The following is a 15,698-nucleotide window of genomic DNA, read 5'->3' as shown; positions in this document are numbered from 1 at the left end:
CGGCACGCTCACCACGGCGTGGTGCTGGCCACCCGCCCCCTCGTGCGCCGTGGCGGCCTTCACAGGCGCTGCTCCTCGCTAACGACACTTGCCCCAACAGTCTGTGAAGGCTACACGGGGGACCTTTGTCTTTGTGTTGCACCAGGCCCCCCGGGCGCAAGCCGGGCGTCCCCGCGGGCTTGGGGGGTCCCTCCTCCTACGTCTTCATGCCGGGGAAGCCGCCCGCCCCCCAGCAGGAGGGGGGCCCCCCCCCGTCCCGGGAAGTGGGGGGCAGGAAGGGGGAGTGCGGCGAGGGGCCCGGGGAGAAGGGGGCTGGGGGGGCGGCGGGGGGGGGGGGCTCGGGCCCCGCTGGCGAGGACCCCCACGGACGAAACGCGACTCTACGACGAGCCGGCGCAGAACCGGTAGGTGCAGCGCCACCAGGCACGTGGGTACACACACACACACACGTGTACACACGCACACACACACACGTGTACACACGCACACACACACACACGTGGGTACACACACACACACACACGTGTACACACGCACGCACACACACACGTGGGTACACGCACGCACACACACACACACACGCACACACACGTGTACACACACACACACATGGGTACACACGCACACACACACATGGGTACACACACACACACACGCACACACACGTGTACACACACACACATGGGTACACACGCACACACACACACGTGGGTACACACACGCACACACACACACGTGGGTACACACACACACACACATGGGTACACACGCACACACACACACGTGGGTACACACACGCACACACACACACGTGGGTACACACACGCACACACACGTGTACACACGCACACACACACACACGTGGGTACACACACGCACACACACACACACGTGGATACACGCACGCACACACACACACACGTACACACACGTGTATACACACGCACACGTGGGTACACACACACACGTGTGTACACACGCACGCACACACACACACACCGCGCCACCACGACCCGCTCACCGCCCCCGCCGTCCCCCACCCCCCCAGGTCGAAGGCGGAGGCCGAGCCGGCCCCGGCAAAGATCAGCATCGACAACCCCAACTACTTCATCCTCTTCCCCGGCTCGCCGGTGCCAAGCATCCCCACCGGCGCGCCGCCGCCGGTGCCGCCGGCACCGCCGGCGCCGCCCGTCGCCGCGGGCGACGTCGCCCACCAGGCCCCGGCCTCCGCTCCCGCGAGGGCCGACGCCTCGGCGGACGGCGCCGGCTCGGCCCGGCTGCCCACGCCGGCCCCGCGGACGCGGGCCGGCTCCCGGCACGGCGCCGGCGGGGCGGGGGGGGCCGCCGGGGAGAACGGCGACGGCGGCGAGGAGGAGAACGGCGACGGCTGCCCCTCGCCCAACCGGCCGCCGCCGGACTACCCCCCGCCCCCGCTGCCGGGCGGCGAGGCCCGGGGGGGAGGGGCCGCCCCCCTCCGCGGAGGCCCCGCCGCCGCTGCCGCGCCGGCCGCGGCGACGCACGACCGCGAGTGGGACGCGGAGGCGGCGGCGGAGGGCCTCTGCTACGAGATGGAGTCCATACGGGAGGACGAGGAGGAGGAGGACGACGACGACGACGACGACGACGACGAGGAGGAGGGGGAGGGGCGGCGGCAGAGGGGGGGGGGGCGGCTGGCAGGGTGGCGGTCGCGCCGTGGACACGCACAGCATGCTGGGACTCGTGGCCGACCAGCTGATGTTCGTTAGCCGGGCCCACCCGGAGCGGGCCGGCGGTCCCCCGGGCCTCCCGCGGCCTCCGGCGGAGACGCGTCCCGCCGACGACCGCTCGTGGTTCGCGCTGCAGATGGCCAAGTCGCTGTACGAGGGCGACGCCGCGGGCACGGCCCCCCGTGGCCCCGCCGGGGAGGCCGCCCCGGCCCCCGGCGGGGAGGGGGGGGGCCGCCGGCGCTCGGCCAGGGGGGGCTCGCGGGCCGTGGGCCGCTGGCTCGGGGCGCTGGGCCTGGAGGCCTACGAGGCGGCGCTCGTGAGGAACGGCTGGGACGACGTCGACTACCTGGGGTGCGTGCGGGGGGGGGGGCTGGCGGGGGACGCACACACCAGACGCACGCACTCACACCCTCACACCCTCACACACTCTCACACCCACACATGCACACACACTCTCTCACACCCACACATGCACACACACTCACACACGCGCACAGCGACACGCGCACGCGCGCACGCCCAGGTGTGTCGTCAGCTGCCGCCGCCGTGTCCCCTGCAGGGATCTCACCGTGGACGACCTGGAGGAGGTGGGGGTCGCCGACCCCGAGCACCAGCGCCTCATCCTTCTCAACCTCCCGGCGGCGCCGGCGAGCGACACGTGACTCCGCCACGCCACGGGGGGGGGGGGGGGGGGCCTCCGGAACCGCGGCCCCCGACGCCACCGCACACTCGACAGCCGCAGCGCTCGCCCCTGGCGCCCCCCACCCCCCCCCGCCGGTTCGGGTTGACGCTGCGGCACCGTCATGCTGCTGCTGCTGCTGCTGCTGCTCCTCCTGCTGCTGCTGCTGCACGGTCAGCACCGCAAGCTGCTTGGGTTCTATTTCCCGGCGAGGGCGGTGCGGATTCCTTCAAATCTCCCTCCCCGCCCGCCCCGCACCTCGATCCGCCGCATCAGCAGCAGGAGGAGCAGCAGGAGCAGCAGGAGCAGCAGGTCGGGCAAAGCGTGGGTCGTCTCCCGCGTCGTCTCCCGAGGTGCTCCCGGCAGCTGGTTGAGGCCCCTTCCGCCAGCGGTGGCAACTTGCAGGGCTGTGCCTTCACGTTTTTTATTATTTTATTTTCGTTATATATTTTTTTCTTCTCCCCCTCCACTTACGGCTCTGGATAATCAACGTGGAGTGACCACCACCACGGAGGAGGAGGGTCCCTCCCGACGCGGAGATCAAAACGTAAACGCCGCGAAGGTCGCCGGCTACAACGGCGTTTGAACTTTCGTTGACTGCGGTTACAGCGGGGGCGGGGAAGTGACGTCACACGTGCGCAAAGCACTGTGGGTATTTGACCTCGTTTCATCGGTTGCCGAGGCGCCAGCCCCCCCACCCGCTCCCCCCGAGGGCCACAGACTTGGAGCGGCCAGCGACAAACGGCACCCGTCTTGAAGTTGAGGGAGGGGTTGGAAGCGCGTCTCTGATGCTGCGAGGAGAGAACGACACTCCACGCTGTCCCTGCTGAAGCCCCCTCGGCGTGGACGCAGCAACAGCAGCAGCAGCAGCAGCAGTGACAGTAGCAGCAGCAGCGGCAGCAGCAGCAGTGGCAGCAGCAGCAGTGGCAGCAGCAGCAGCAGTGGCAGCAGCAACAGTGGCAGCAACAGTGGCAGCAGCAGCAGTGGCAGCAGCAGCAGCGGCAGCAGCAGCAGCAGCAGCAGCAACAGCGGCAGCAGCAGCAACAGCGGCAGCAGCAGCAGTGGCAGCAGCAGCAGCAGCGGCAGCAGCAACAGCAGCAACAGCAGCAGCAGCAGCAGCAGCAGTGGCAGCAGCAACAGCGGCAGCAGCAGCAGCAGCAGTGGCAGCAGCAGCAACAGCAGCAGCAGCAGTGGCGGCAGCAGCAGCAGTGGCAGCAGCAGCGCGACCTCCACATTGGGCACCCGGCGTCTCAACATGGTTGCCAAACGCAAGAAGAAGATGATACGTAGAGACCCACGGAGATACACACAGAGACATAGAAACCCATGGAGATAAGTAGGAGACTGAGACCCACAGAGATGCATTCATGGCAGTCACAGTTATGCGTCTGTGGCCATGCATCACCCACTGCGGAGTGCACAGTAAACCCATAGAGATACAGAGACCCATATATAGACCCATAGAGACTTAGTGATACACAGAGACCCATAAAGACACCCCACAAAGACCGTCTGGCATGGCGTGGGCTTGTTGCGGCCTTATGCTCCATAGGGAGCGCACGGTAAACCCACAGAGATACATAGATACCCATAGAGATACATAGATACCCATAGAGATACAGAGATACCCATAGAGATACCCAGAGATACCCATAAAGATACCCATAGATACCCATATAAATACCCATAGAGATACATAGATACCCATAGAGATACATAGATACCCATAGAGATACCCATATAAATACCCATAGATATACATAGATACCCATAGAGATACCCATAGATACCCATATAAATACCCATAGAGATACATAGATACCCATAGAGATACATAGATACCCATAGAGATGCATTAAAGTCACCCCACTGTGGCGCAGGAGGAGGGAGAGCGACACGCCACGCTCTCTCTCTCTGCTGGACACAGCAGCGGCGCTGACCTCGCGACCTCCACATTGTCATCGTCGAGACCCCTGGACGCACGGCCGCTGTGACAACGCCACGACGGCAGGAGGCCCACGGCCCTCACCGCGGCAGGAGGGGTGGAGGACCTTGTCTCTGCCAAGGGCCATTTGGATATTTATATAACGTCATTCGCGGGCCATACTAAATTATCAACTTTAAAATTGGCCCGTTATGTTTGGTCAAACATTTAATTAACTCGCCCCTAATGTGATGGGGGGAACAGACCAAATGATTTCACGGGCCGGACGTTTCCCAACCCCTGCACTACGGGGAGACGCTGCTGCGTTTCACGTGGAGCGTAAGTCTGGGGGGGGGGGGGTGGGCGGCGCGTGATCTTGCCAAAGCGAGAGATTTTGGGGGGCGATGTTACGCAGAATCAGAATCTTCACTTCGACTGCAGGAGGAATCCGATGAGCTGTGAAGCTCTTTTTCACAGAAGGACCGAGACGCCACAAATGGCAACCCCTTGGGGGCTTCCGATTCCCTCTGGGAGCAGCGTCAGTATTAACCGGCGTCGCCTGCCGGGGCTGTCGGCGCCGTCAAGACGACCGGCGCGGCGTCGGCGCCGCCGCTTCCTCCGTCTCTTCGGCGTGGAAAGCCAAACAAATTCTTCCCGCCGGACCAGCGCCAGAGCGGGCGGGGGGCGATCACCATCCAGGCTCGAGGAGAGCCGCGGACTTGGAGCATAGCAGCAGCAGTAGCCAAATAGCGCCCGCTATGCACGCCGGTCCACCCATCCCAAGCACCATCCAGGCTCAACGCTGCTTAGCTTGCGAGGCGCCTGTAGAGGACGGTACTGACGAGGGCGTCCGTTGTTGGAGCTCCCGTGCCTCTTGCTCGCTCACCCGCGGGTTGACCGGGCCTCAGCCTGTCACTCATTCACAGACTCCCAGACCCGTTCATCAACTCGCCCACTCAGCTGCATGATGGCTCGCCTGCTCCCTCACCTATTCGCACCCCCACGCGTCCACTCGCCGCACAGTGATGCTAAGAGGAGCCACAGTCCCTTGCCACAAAGGTGCTCGGTGATGCCTCGGCACAGACAGAACCCCAACCTCTCACCCTCACACCCCTGTGAAACTGCCCCCCTAATTTCCAGCAGTGCCACTCGCTGGTTGTGGCACCGCAGATGTGGTGGCCAGGGCGTGTGAGGACGGTGCTGCCTGACCAGTGTTATACTTGTGATGAAGACTGTGACGTGCTAATGAAGATGGTTTGCGGGCGGGGATGACCGCTTGCTCGTGCAATGCCTCGTGACCACCGACTCACCCGCTTGCTCACCTGCCCACTGACTTGCCCACTCATTCACTCACCTGCCCTCTCGTACAATGCCTCGCCCACAAGCTCATGGATTCACTCACTCGCTCCCCTGCCCAGCAAGGCATGTGCCTTCAGCACCACCACAGTTGGCACTGTGCGTGGGCGAGTGCTCTCGGGGTATTGGACGCAAGCGGTTAGTGCCATTGATGCCTCACATTTGTGTGAGCGACCCACCTGTTATTATATATAAGCACTGTGCCTTATTCGCGTTCCGTTTGTAAATACGCGCGGTCTTAACTGTCACAGCTGCCTGTCGCGTGCACAGTGTGCAATGTACTGCAGTGTGATGTACTGCACGTGTCTCGGCTGCCCTGGAGCAACCTTCCTCCCACTGGCGGCCACGCGACCCGCCACTGTGCCACCGTTGCACTAACACCACCTAACCTCCACTGAATGAATAAAGAAAATACGGAACGCCGGCACTTGCTCCCAGAGCCTTTCTTTATTGGCACAAAGTTGGGCGTTTACAAAAAAACTCGCAGGTTATTGTTTACAGATCCACAGGCAGGTCACCAACCCCCAGCCCCGCGGTCACCAGGAGTGGTCGCTCGGCGCAACCGCACTTACGAACCCCCGGCGGCCACCGTGAAAGTTCAGTCCAATGCCCAGGCTGAGCAACTGTGGGCGATGCTGGCGAGCGACTTGCAGCGGTGTTCGGGTTCTGGTGGTGCGGGCCGGGCCGGGCCGAGCAGGACCGGAGCAGGACCGGAGCAGGATCGGGGCAGGGCCCCCCCGACACGGCCACCGCCACCGCCACCTCACATGGGGAAGCCGGCGGGTCCCAGTGCCGCCTCGCACTGCCCGGCGAGCTCCTGCAGCTTGATGCGCACGTGCTCCACGCGGTGCAGCGCCGTCAGCGCGTCCTTGCGGGCGCCGTAGCTGGAGCCCTCGTGCGGCTGCCCCGTCGCCACCTGCGGACGCGCAAAGCCAAACGGTGCCCCGCCGAGACTTCAACACGCGCCGGGGCAGGGGCTGTTTGAGCAGGCTCCAATGTGTCTTATGGCGGAGGTGTGACCAGCAGCACCGTCCCTCCCCTGCCTTTGTTTACATGCCGGGCACTGATTAAAGTCTGAGTCGACCTAAAGGGAGGCCCTGGACCGGTTCAAGCTATTCGTCACTGATGTTGTGGTCGTGAACGGGAATCGAACGGGAATCTAACACGCATCGCCGGGCTCGCAGTGCGGTGCACTGACCGACGCACAACCGCTTCCCGGTACCCAACAGAGGATCGGGTTCAGATACTCGCCACCGATGCACGCTGCCCGCACGCTGCCCGCACGCTGCCCGCACGCTGCCCGCACGCTGCCCGCACGCTGCCCGCACGCTGCCCTCACGCTGCCCGCACGCTGCCCGCACGCTGCCCGCACGCTGCCCGCACGCTGCCCTCACGCTGCCCTCACGCTGCCCTCACGCTGCCCTCACGCTGCCCTCACGCTGCCCACGATGCCCGCCCCACCTGTGCCAGGTAGCGGATGTGACCGGTGAGCTCGCCCTCCACGCGTTGCAGACTCTGCTGGAACTGCGCCGTCAGCTTCTCCAGCTGCCGCTCGTTGGGTTTGTCCTTGGAGAGCTCCTGCAAGGCGCAGCCTGCAACACACACACCACGTGGGGGGGCGGTCAGTCTCCGGCAACTCCGGGCAACTAACCAAGAGCAATGTGCGAGCAACCCAAGGAGAATCCACACGACCACGGGCAGAGAGAGAGACGCAGACTCCAAATATACAGCAGGTATCAGGATCGAACCCATGACCTGTGTACCAGGCGAGGTAGTTAACAGCTCACCACCGATTTTAGTGAGCTCATGTATGGCGCAACCAAGCAACACACAACACAGCACGCACACCAACACAGCACGCACACCAACACAGCACGCACACCAACACAGCACGCACACCAACACAGCACGCACACCAACACAGCACGCACACCAACACAGCACGCACACCAACACAGCACGCACACCAACACAGCACGCACACCAACACAGCACGCACACCAACACAGCACGCACACCAACACAGCACGCACACCAACACAGCACGCACACCAACACAGCACGCACACCAACACAGCACGCACAACAACACAGCACGCACAACAACACAGCACGCACACCAACACAGCACGCACACCAACACAGCACGCACACCAACACAGCACGCACACCAACACAGCACGCACACCAACACAGCACGCACACCAACACAGCACGCACACCAACACAGCACGCACACCAACACAGCACGCACACCAACACAGCACGCACACCAACACAGCACGCACACCAACACAGCACGCACACCAACACAGCACGCACACCAACACAGCACGCACACCAACACAGCACGCACACCAACACAGCACGCACACCAACACAGCACGCACACCAACACAGCACGCACACCAACACAGCACGCACACCAACACAGCACGCACAACAACACAGCACGCACACCAACACAGCACGCACACCAACACAGCACGCACACCAACACAGCACGCACACCAACACAGCACGCACACCAACACAGCACGCACACCAACACAGCACGCACACCAACACAGCACGCACACCAACACAGCACGCACACCAACACAGCACGCACACCAACACAGCACGCACACCAACACAGCACGCACACCAACACAGCACGCACACCAACACAGCACGCACAACAACACAGCACGCACACCAACACAGCACGCACACCAACACAGCACGCACACCAACACAGCACGCACACCAACACAGCACGCACACCAACACAGCACGCACACCAACACAGCACGCACACCAACACAGCACGCACACCAACACAGCACGCACACCAACACAGCACGCACACCAACACAGCACGCACACCAACACAGCACGCACACCAACACAGCACGCACACCAACACAGCACGCACACCAACACAGCACGCACACCAACACAGCACGCACACCAACACAGCACGCACACCAACACAGCACGCACACCAACACAGCACGCACACCAACACAGCACGCACACCAACACAGCACGCACACCAACACAGCACGCACAACACCACAGCACGCACACCAACACAGCACGCACACCAACACAGCACGCACACCAACACAGCACGCACACCAACACAGCACGCACAACAACACAGCACGCACAACAACAACACAGCACGCACAACAACAACACAGCACGCACAACAACAACACAGCACGCACAACAACAACACAGCACGCACAACAACAACACAGCACGCACAACAACACAGCACGCACACCAACACAGCACGCACACCAACACAGCACGCACACCAACACAGCACGCACACCAACACAGCACGCACACCAACACAGCACGCACACCAACACAGCACGCACACCAACACAGCACGCACACCAACACAGCACGCACACCAACACAGCACGCACACCAACACAGCACGCACACCAACACAGCACGCACACCAACACAGCACGCACACCAACACAGCACGCACACCAACACAGCACGCACACCAACACAGCACGCACACCAACACAGCACGCACACCAACACAGCACGCACACCAACACAGCACGCACAACAACACAGCACGCACACCAACACAGCACGCACACCAACACAGCACGCACACCAACACAGCACGCACACCAACACAGCACGCACACCAACACAGCACGCACAACAACAACACAGCACGCACAACAACAACACAGCACGCACAACAACAACACAGCACGCACAACAACAACACAGCACGCACAACAACAACACAGCACGCACACCAACACAGCACGCACACCAACACAGCACGCACACCAACACAGCACGCACACCAACACAGCACGCACACCAACACAGCACGCACACCAACACAGCACGCACACCAACACAGCACGCACAACAACACAGCACGCACACCAACACAGCACGCACACCAACACAGCACGCACACCAACACAGCACGCACACCAACACAGCACGCACACCAACACAGCACGCACACCAACACAGCACGCACACCAACACAGCACGCACACCAACACAGCACGCACACCAACACAGCACGCACACCAACACAGCACGCACAACAACACAGCACGCACACCAACACAGCACGCACACCAACACAGCACGCACACCAACACAGCACGCACACCAACACAGCACGCACACCAACACAGCACGCACACCAACACAGCACGCACACCAACACAGCACGCACACCAACACAGCACGCACACCAACACAGCACGCACACCAACACAGCACGCACACCAACACAGCACGCACACCAACACAGCACGCACACCAACACAGCACGCACACCAACACAGCACGCACACCAACACAGCACGCACACCAACACAGCACGCACACCAACACAGCACGCACACCAACACAGCACGCACACCAACACAGCACGCACACCAACACAGCACGCACACCAACACAGCACGCACACCAACACAGCACGCACACCAACACAGCACGCACACCAACACAGCACGCACACCAACAACACAGCACGCACACCAACAACACAGCACGCACACCAACAACACAGCACGCACACCAACAACACAGCACGCACACCAACAACACAGCACGCACACCAACAACACAGCACGCACACCAACAACACAGCACGCACACCAACAACACAGCACGCACACCAACAACACAGCACGCACACCAACAACACAGCACGCACACCAACAACACAGCACGCACACCAACAACACAGCACGCACACCAACAACACAGCACGCACACCAACACAGCACGCACACCAACACAGCACGCACACCAACACAGCACGCACACCAACACAGCACGCACACCAACACAGCACGCACACCAACACAGCACGCACACCAACACAGCACGCACACCAACACAGCACGCACACCAACACAGCACGCACACCAACACAGCACGCACACCAACACAGCACGCACACCAACACAGCACGCACACCAACACAGCACGCACACCAACACAGCACGCACACCAACACAGCACGCACACCAACACAGCACGCACACCAACACAGCACGCACACCAACACAGCACGCACACCAACACAGCACGCACACCAACACAGCACGCACACCAACACAGCACGCACACCAACACAGCACGCACACCAACACAGCACGCACACCAACACAGCACGCACACCAACACAGCACGCACACCAACACAGCACGCACACCAACACAGCACGCACACCAACACAGCACGCACACCAACACAGCACGCACACCAACACAGCACGCACACCAACACAGCACGCACACCAACACAGCACGCACACCAACACAGCACGCACACCAACACAGCACGCACACCAACACAGCACGCACACCAACACAGCACGCACACCAACACAGCACGCACACCAACACAGCACGCACACCAACACAGCACGCACACCAACACAGCACGCACACCAACACAGCACGCACACCAACACAGCACGCACACCAACACAGCACGCACACCAACACAGCACGCACACCAACACAGCACGCACACCAACACAGCACGCACACCAACACAGCACGCACACCAACACAGCACGCACACCAACACAGCACGCACAACAACAACACAGCACGCACAACAACAACACAGCACGCACAACAACAACACAGCACGCACACCAACACAGCACGCACACCAACACAGCACGCACACCAACACAGCACGCACACCAACACAGCACGCACACCAACACAGCACGCACACCAACACAGCACGCACACCAACACAGCACGCACACCAACACAGCACGCACACCAACACAGCACGCACACCAACACAGCACGCACACCAACACAGCACGCACACCAACACAGCACGCACACCAACACAGCACGCACACCAACACAGCACGCACACCAACACAGCACGCACACCAACACAGCACGCACACCAACACAGCACGCACACCAACACAGCACGCACACCAACACAGCACGCACACCAACACAGCACGCACACCAACACAGCACGCACACCAACACAGCACGCACACCAACACAGCACGCACACCAACACAGCACGCACACCAACACAGCACGCACACCAACACAGCACGCACACCAACACAGCACGCACACCAACACAGCACGCACACCAACACAGCACGCACACCAACACAGCACGCACACCAACACAGCACGCACACCAACACAGCACGCACACCAACACAGCGCACGTGCGCGAAACAACTTGAGGAGAAAGAGAGAGACACAAGGGGTGGTGTGTGTGAGAGAGACACAAGGGGTGGTGTGTGTGAGAGAGACACAAGGGGTGTGTGTGTGAGAGAGACACAAGGCGTGTGTGTGTGAGAGAGACACAAGGCGTGTGTGTGTGAGAGAGACACAAGGGGTGGTGTGTGTGAGAGAGACACAAGGTGTGTGTGAGAGAGAGACACAAGGGGTGGTGTGTGTGAGAGAGACACAAGGGGTGGTGTGTGTGAGAGAGACACAAGGGGTGGTGTGAGAGAGACACAAGGGGTGGTGTGTGTGAGAGAGACACAAGGGGTGGTGTGTGTGAGAGAGACACAAGGGGTGGTGTGAGAGAGACACAAGGCGTGTGTGTGTGAGAGAGACACAAGGGGTGGTGTGTGTGAGAGACACAAGGGGTGGTGTGTGTGAGAGAGACACAAGGGGTGTGTGTGTGAGAGACACAAGGGGTGGTGTGTGTGAGAGAGACACAAGGGGTGGTGTGTGTGAGAGAGACACAAGGGGTGTGTGTGTGAGAGAGACACAAGGCGTGTGTGTGTGAGAGAGACACAAGGGGTGGTGTGTGTGAGAGACACAAGGGGTGGTGTGTGTGAGAGAGACACAAGGGGTGGTGTGTGTGAGAGAGACACAAGGCGTGTGTGTGTGTGAGAGAGACAAGGGGTGTGTGTGTGAGAGAGACACAAGGGGTGGTGTGTGTGAGAGAGACACAAGGGGTGTGTGTGTGAGAGAGACACAAGGCGTGTGTGTGTGTGAGAGAGACAAGGGGTGTGTGTGTGAGAGAGACACAAGGGGTGGTGTGAGAGAGACACAAGGGGTGGTGTGTGAGAGACACAAGGGGTGGTGTGTGTGAGAGAGACACAAGGGGTGGTGTGTGTGAGAGAGACACAAGGCGTGTGTGTGTGAGAGAGACACAAGGCGTGTGTGTGTGAGAGAGACACAAGGCGTGTGTGTGTGAGAGAGACACAAGGGGTGGTGTGTGTGAGAGAGACACAAGGGGTGGTGTGTGTGAGAGAGACACAAGGCGTGTGTGTGTGAGAGAGACACAAGGCGTGGTGTGTGTGAGAGAGACACAAGGCGTGTGTGTGTGAGAGAGACACAAGGGGTGGTGTGAGAGAGACACAAGGGGTGGTGTGTGTGAGAGAGACACAAGGGGTGGTGTGTGTGAGAGAGACACAAGGCGTGTGTGTGTGAGAGAGACACAAGGGGTGGTGTGTGTGAGAGAGACACAAGGGGTGGTGTGTGTGAGAGGGGTGGTGTGTGTGAGAGAGACACAAGGGGTGGTGTGTGTGAGAGAGACACAAGGGGTGGTGTGTGTGAGAGAGACACAAGGGGTGGTGTGTGTGAGAGAGACACAAGGGGTGGTGTGTGTGAGAGAGACACAAGGGGTGGTGTGTGTGAGAGAGACACAAGGCGTGGTGTGTGTGAGAGAGACACAAGGGGTGGTGTGTGTGAGAGAGACACAAGGTGTGTGTGAGAGAGAGACACAAGGGGTGGTGTGTGTGAGAGAGACACAAGGGGTGGTGTGTGTGAGAGAGACACAAGGGGTGGTGTGTGTGAGAGAGACACAAGGGGTGGTGTGTGTGAGAGAGACACAAGGTGTGTGTGAGAGAGAGACACAAGGGGTGGTGTGTGTGAGAGAGACACAAGGCGTGTGTGTGTGAGAGAGACACAAGGCGTGGTGTGTGTGAGAGAGACACAAGGGGTGGTGTGTGTGAGAGAGACACAAGGGGTGGTGTGTGTGAGAGAGACACAAGGGGTGGTGTGTGTGAGAGAGACACAAGGGGTGGTGTGTGAGAGAGAGACACAAGGGGTGGTGTGTGTGAGAGAGACACAAGGTGTGTGTGAGAGAGAGACACAAGGGGTGGTGTGTGTGAGAGAGACACAAGGCGTGTGTGTGTGTGAGAGAGACACAAGGGGTGGTGTGTGTGAGAGAGACACAAGGCGTGTGTGTGTGTGAGAGAGACACAAGGGGTGGTGTGTGTGAGAGAGACACAAGGGGTGGTGTGTGTGAGAGAGACACAAGGGGTGGTGTGTGTGAGAGAGACACAAGGGGTGGTGTGAGAGAGACACAAGGGGTGGTGTGAGAGAGACACAAGGGGTGGTGTGTGTGAGAGAGACACAAGGGGTGTGTGTGTGAGAGAGACACAAGGCGTGTGTGTGTGTGAGAGAGACAAGGGGTGTGTGTGTGAGAGAGACACAAGGGGTGGTGTGAGAGAGACACAAGGGGTGGTGTGTGTGAGAGAGACACAAGGGGTGTGTGTGTGAGAGAGACACAAGGCGTGTGTGTGTGAGAGAGACACAAGGCGTGTGTGAGAGAGAGACACAAGGGGTGGTGTGTGTGAGAGAGACACAAGGGGTGGTGTGTGTGAGAGAGACACAAGGGGTGGTGTGTGTGAGAGAGACACAAGGCGTGTGTGTGTGAGAGAGACACAAGGGGTGGTGTGTGTGAGAGGGGTGGTGTGTGTGAGAGAGACACAAGGGGTGGTGTGTGTGAGAGAGACACAAGGGGTGGTGTGTGTGAGAGAGACACAAGGGGTGGTGTGAGAGAGACACAAGGGGTGGTGTGTGTGAGAGAGACACAAGGGGTGGTGTGTGTGAGAGAGACACAAGGGGTGGTGTGTGTGAGAGAGACACAAGGGGTGGTGTGTGTGAGAGAGACACAAGGGGTGGTGTGTGTGAGAGGGGTGGTGTGTGTGAGAGAGACACAAGGCGTGTGTGTGTGAGAGAGACACAAGGGGTGGTGTGTGTGAGAGAGACACAAGGCGTGGTGTGTGTGAGAGAGACACAAGGGGTGGTGTGTGTGAGAGAGACACAAGGGGTGGTGTGTGTGAGAGAGACACAAGGGGTGGTGTGTGTGAGAGAGACACAAGGGGTGGTGTGTGTGAGAGAGACACAAGGCGTGGTGTGTGTGAGAGAGACACAAGGCGTGGTGTGTGTGAGAGAGACACAAGGCGTGGTGTGTGTGAGAGAGACACAAGGGGTGGTGTGTGTGAGAGAGACACAAGGGGTGGTGTGTGAGAGACAGGGGGGGGAGACACAAGGGTGGTGTGTGTGAGAGAGACACAAGGGGTGGTGTGTGTGAGAGAGACACAAGGGGTGGTGTGTGTGAGAGAGACACAAGGGCGTGGTGTGTGTGAGAGAGACACAAGGGGTGGTGTGTGTGAGAGAGACACAAGGGGTGTGTGTGTGAGAGAGACACAAGGGGTGGTGTGTGTGAGAGAGACACAAGGGGTGGTGTGTGTGAGAGAGACACAAGGGGTGGTGTGTGTGAGAGAGACACAAGGGGTGGTGTGTGTGAGAGAGACACAAGGGGTGGTGTGTGTGAGAGAGACACAAGGGGTGGTGTGTGTGAGAGAGACACAAGGGGTGGTGTGTGTGAGAGAGACACAAGGGGTGGTGTGTGTGAGAGAGACACAAGGGGTGGTGTGTGTGAGAGAGACACAAGGGGTGGTGTGTGTGAGAGAGACACAAGGGGTGGTGTGTGTGAGAGAGACACAAGGCGTGGTGTGTGTGAGAGAGACACAAGGGGTGGTGTGTGTGAGAGAGACACAAGGCGTGGTGTGTGTGAGAGAGACACAAGGGGTGGTGTGTGTGAGAGAGACACAAGGGGTGGTGTGTGTGAGAGAGACACAAGGGGTGGTGTGTGTGAGAGAGACACAAGGCGTGGTGTGTGTGAGAGAGACACAAGGCGTGGTGTGTGTGAGAGGGGTGGTGTGTGTGAGAGAGACACAAGGGGTGGTGTGTGTGAGAGAGACACAGGAGGCGTCGCCTACCGGCGT

The 15,698-nt window shown here is 60.2% G+C and overlaps 2 protein-coding genes across 2 annotated transcripts in view; one reads left to right on the top strand and one right to left on the bottom strand.

Annotated features, from left to right (window-relative positions):
• The window catches only part of LOC144740890 (phosphatidylinositol 3,4,5-trisphosphate 5-phosphatase 2A-like), a 63,333-nt gene extending 57,244 nt beyond the window's left edge, over nucleotides 1-6,089 (top strand). The window contains 5 exon segments of the mRNA XM_078623592.1: nucleotides 146-343; nucleotides 345-404; nucleotides 1,049-1,657; nucleotides 1,659-2,057; nucleotides 2,266-6,089. Of these exon segments, the coding sequence (XP_078479718.1) occupies nucleotides 146-343; nucleotides 345-404; nucleotides 1,049-1,657; nucleotides 1,659-2,057; nucleotides 2,266-2,368 (1,369 nt within the window). The 3' untranslated portion in view covers nucleotides 2,369-6,089.
• A 3-nt stretch (nucleotides 6,090-6,092) lies between these two features.
• On the bottom strand, nucleotides 6,093-7,311 carry MED11 (mediator complex subunit 11; the record flags this gene model as incomplete). The annotated part of the gene is made up of 2 exons (XM_078623591.1): nucleotides 6,093-6,581; nucleotides 7,127-7,311. Coding segments are annotated over 2 exons (338 nt in total), but the record flags the coding sequence as incomplete, so codon positions are not given.
• Nucleotides 7,312-15,698: the final 8,387 nt, after the last annotated feature.

Source organism: Lampetra planeri, unplaced genomic scaffold, assembly GCF_965212315.1.
Source record: "Lampetra planeri unplaced genomic scaffold, kcLamPlan1.2.h2 scaffold_333, whole genome shotgun sequence".
Taxonomy (NCBI): Eukaryota; Metazoa; Chordata; class Hyperoartia; order Petromyzontiformes; family Petromyzontidae; genus Lampetra; species Lampetra planeri.
This window is presented reverse-complemented; position numbering and strand designations above follow the sequence as displayed.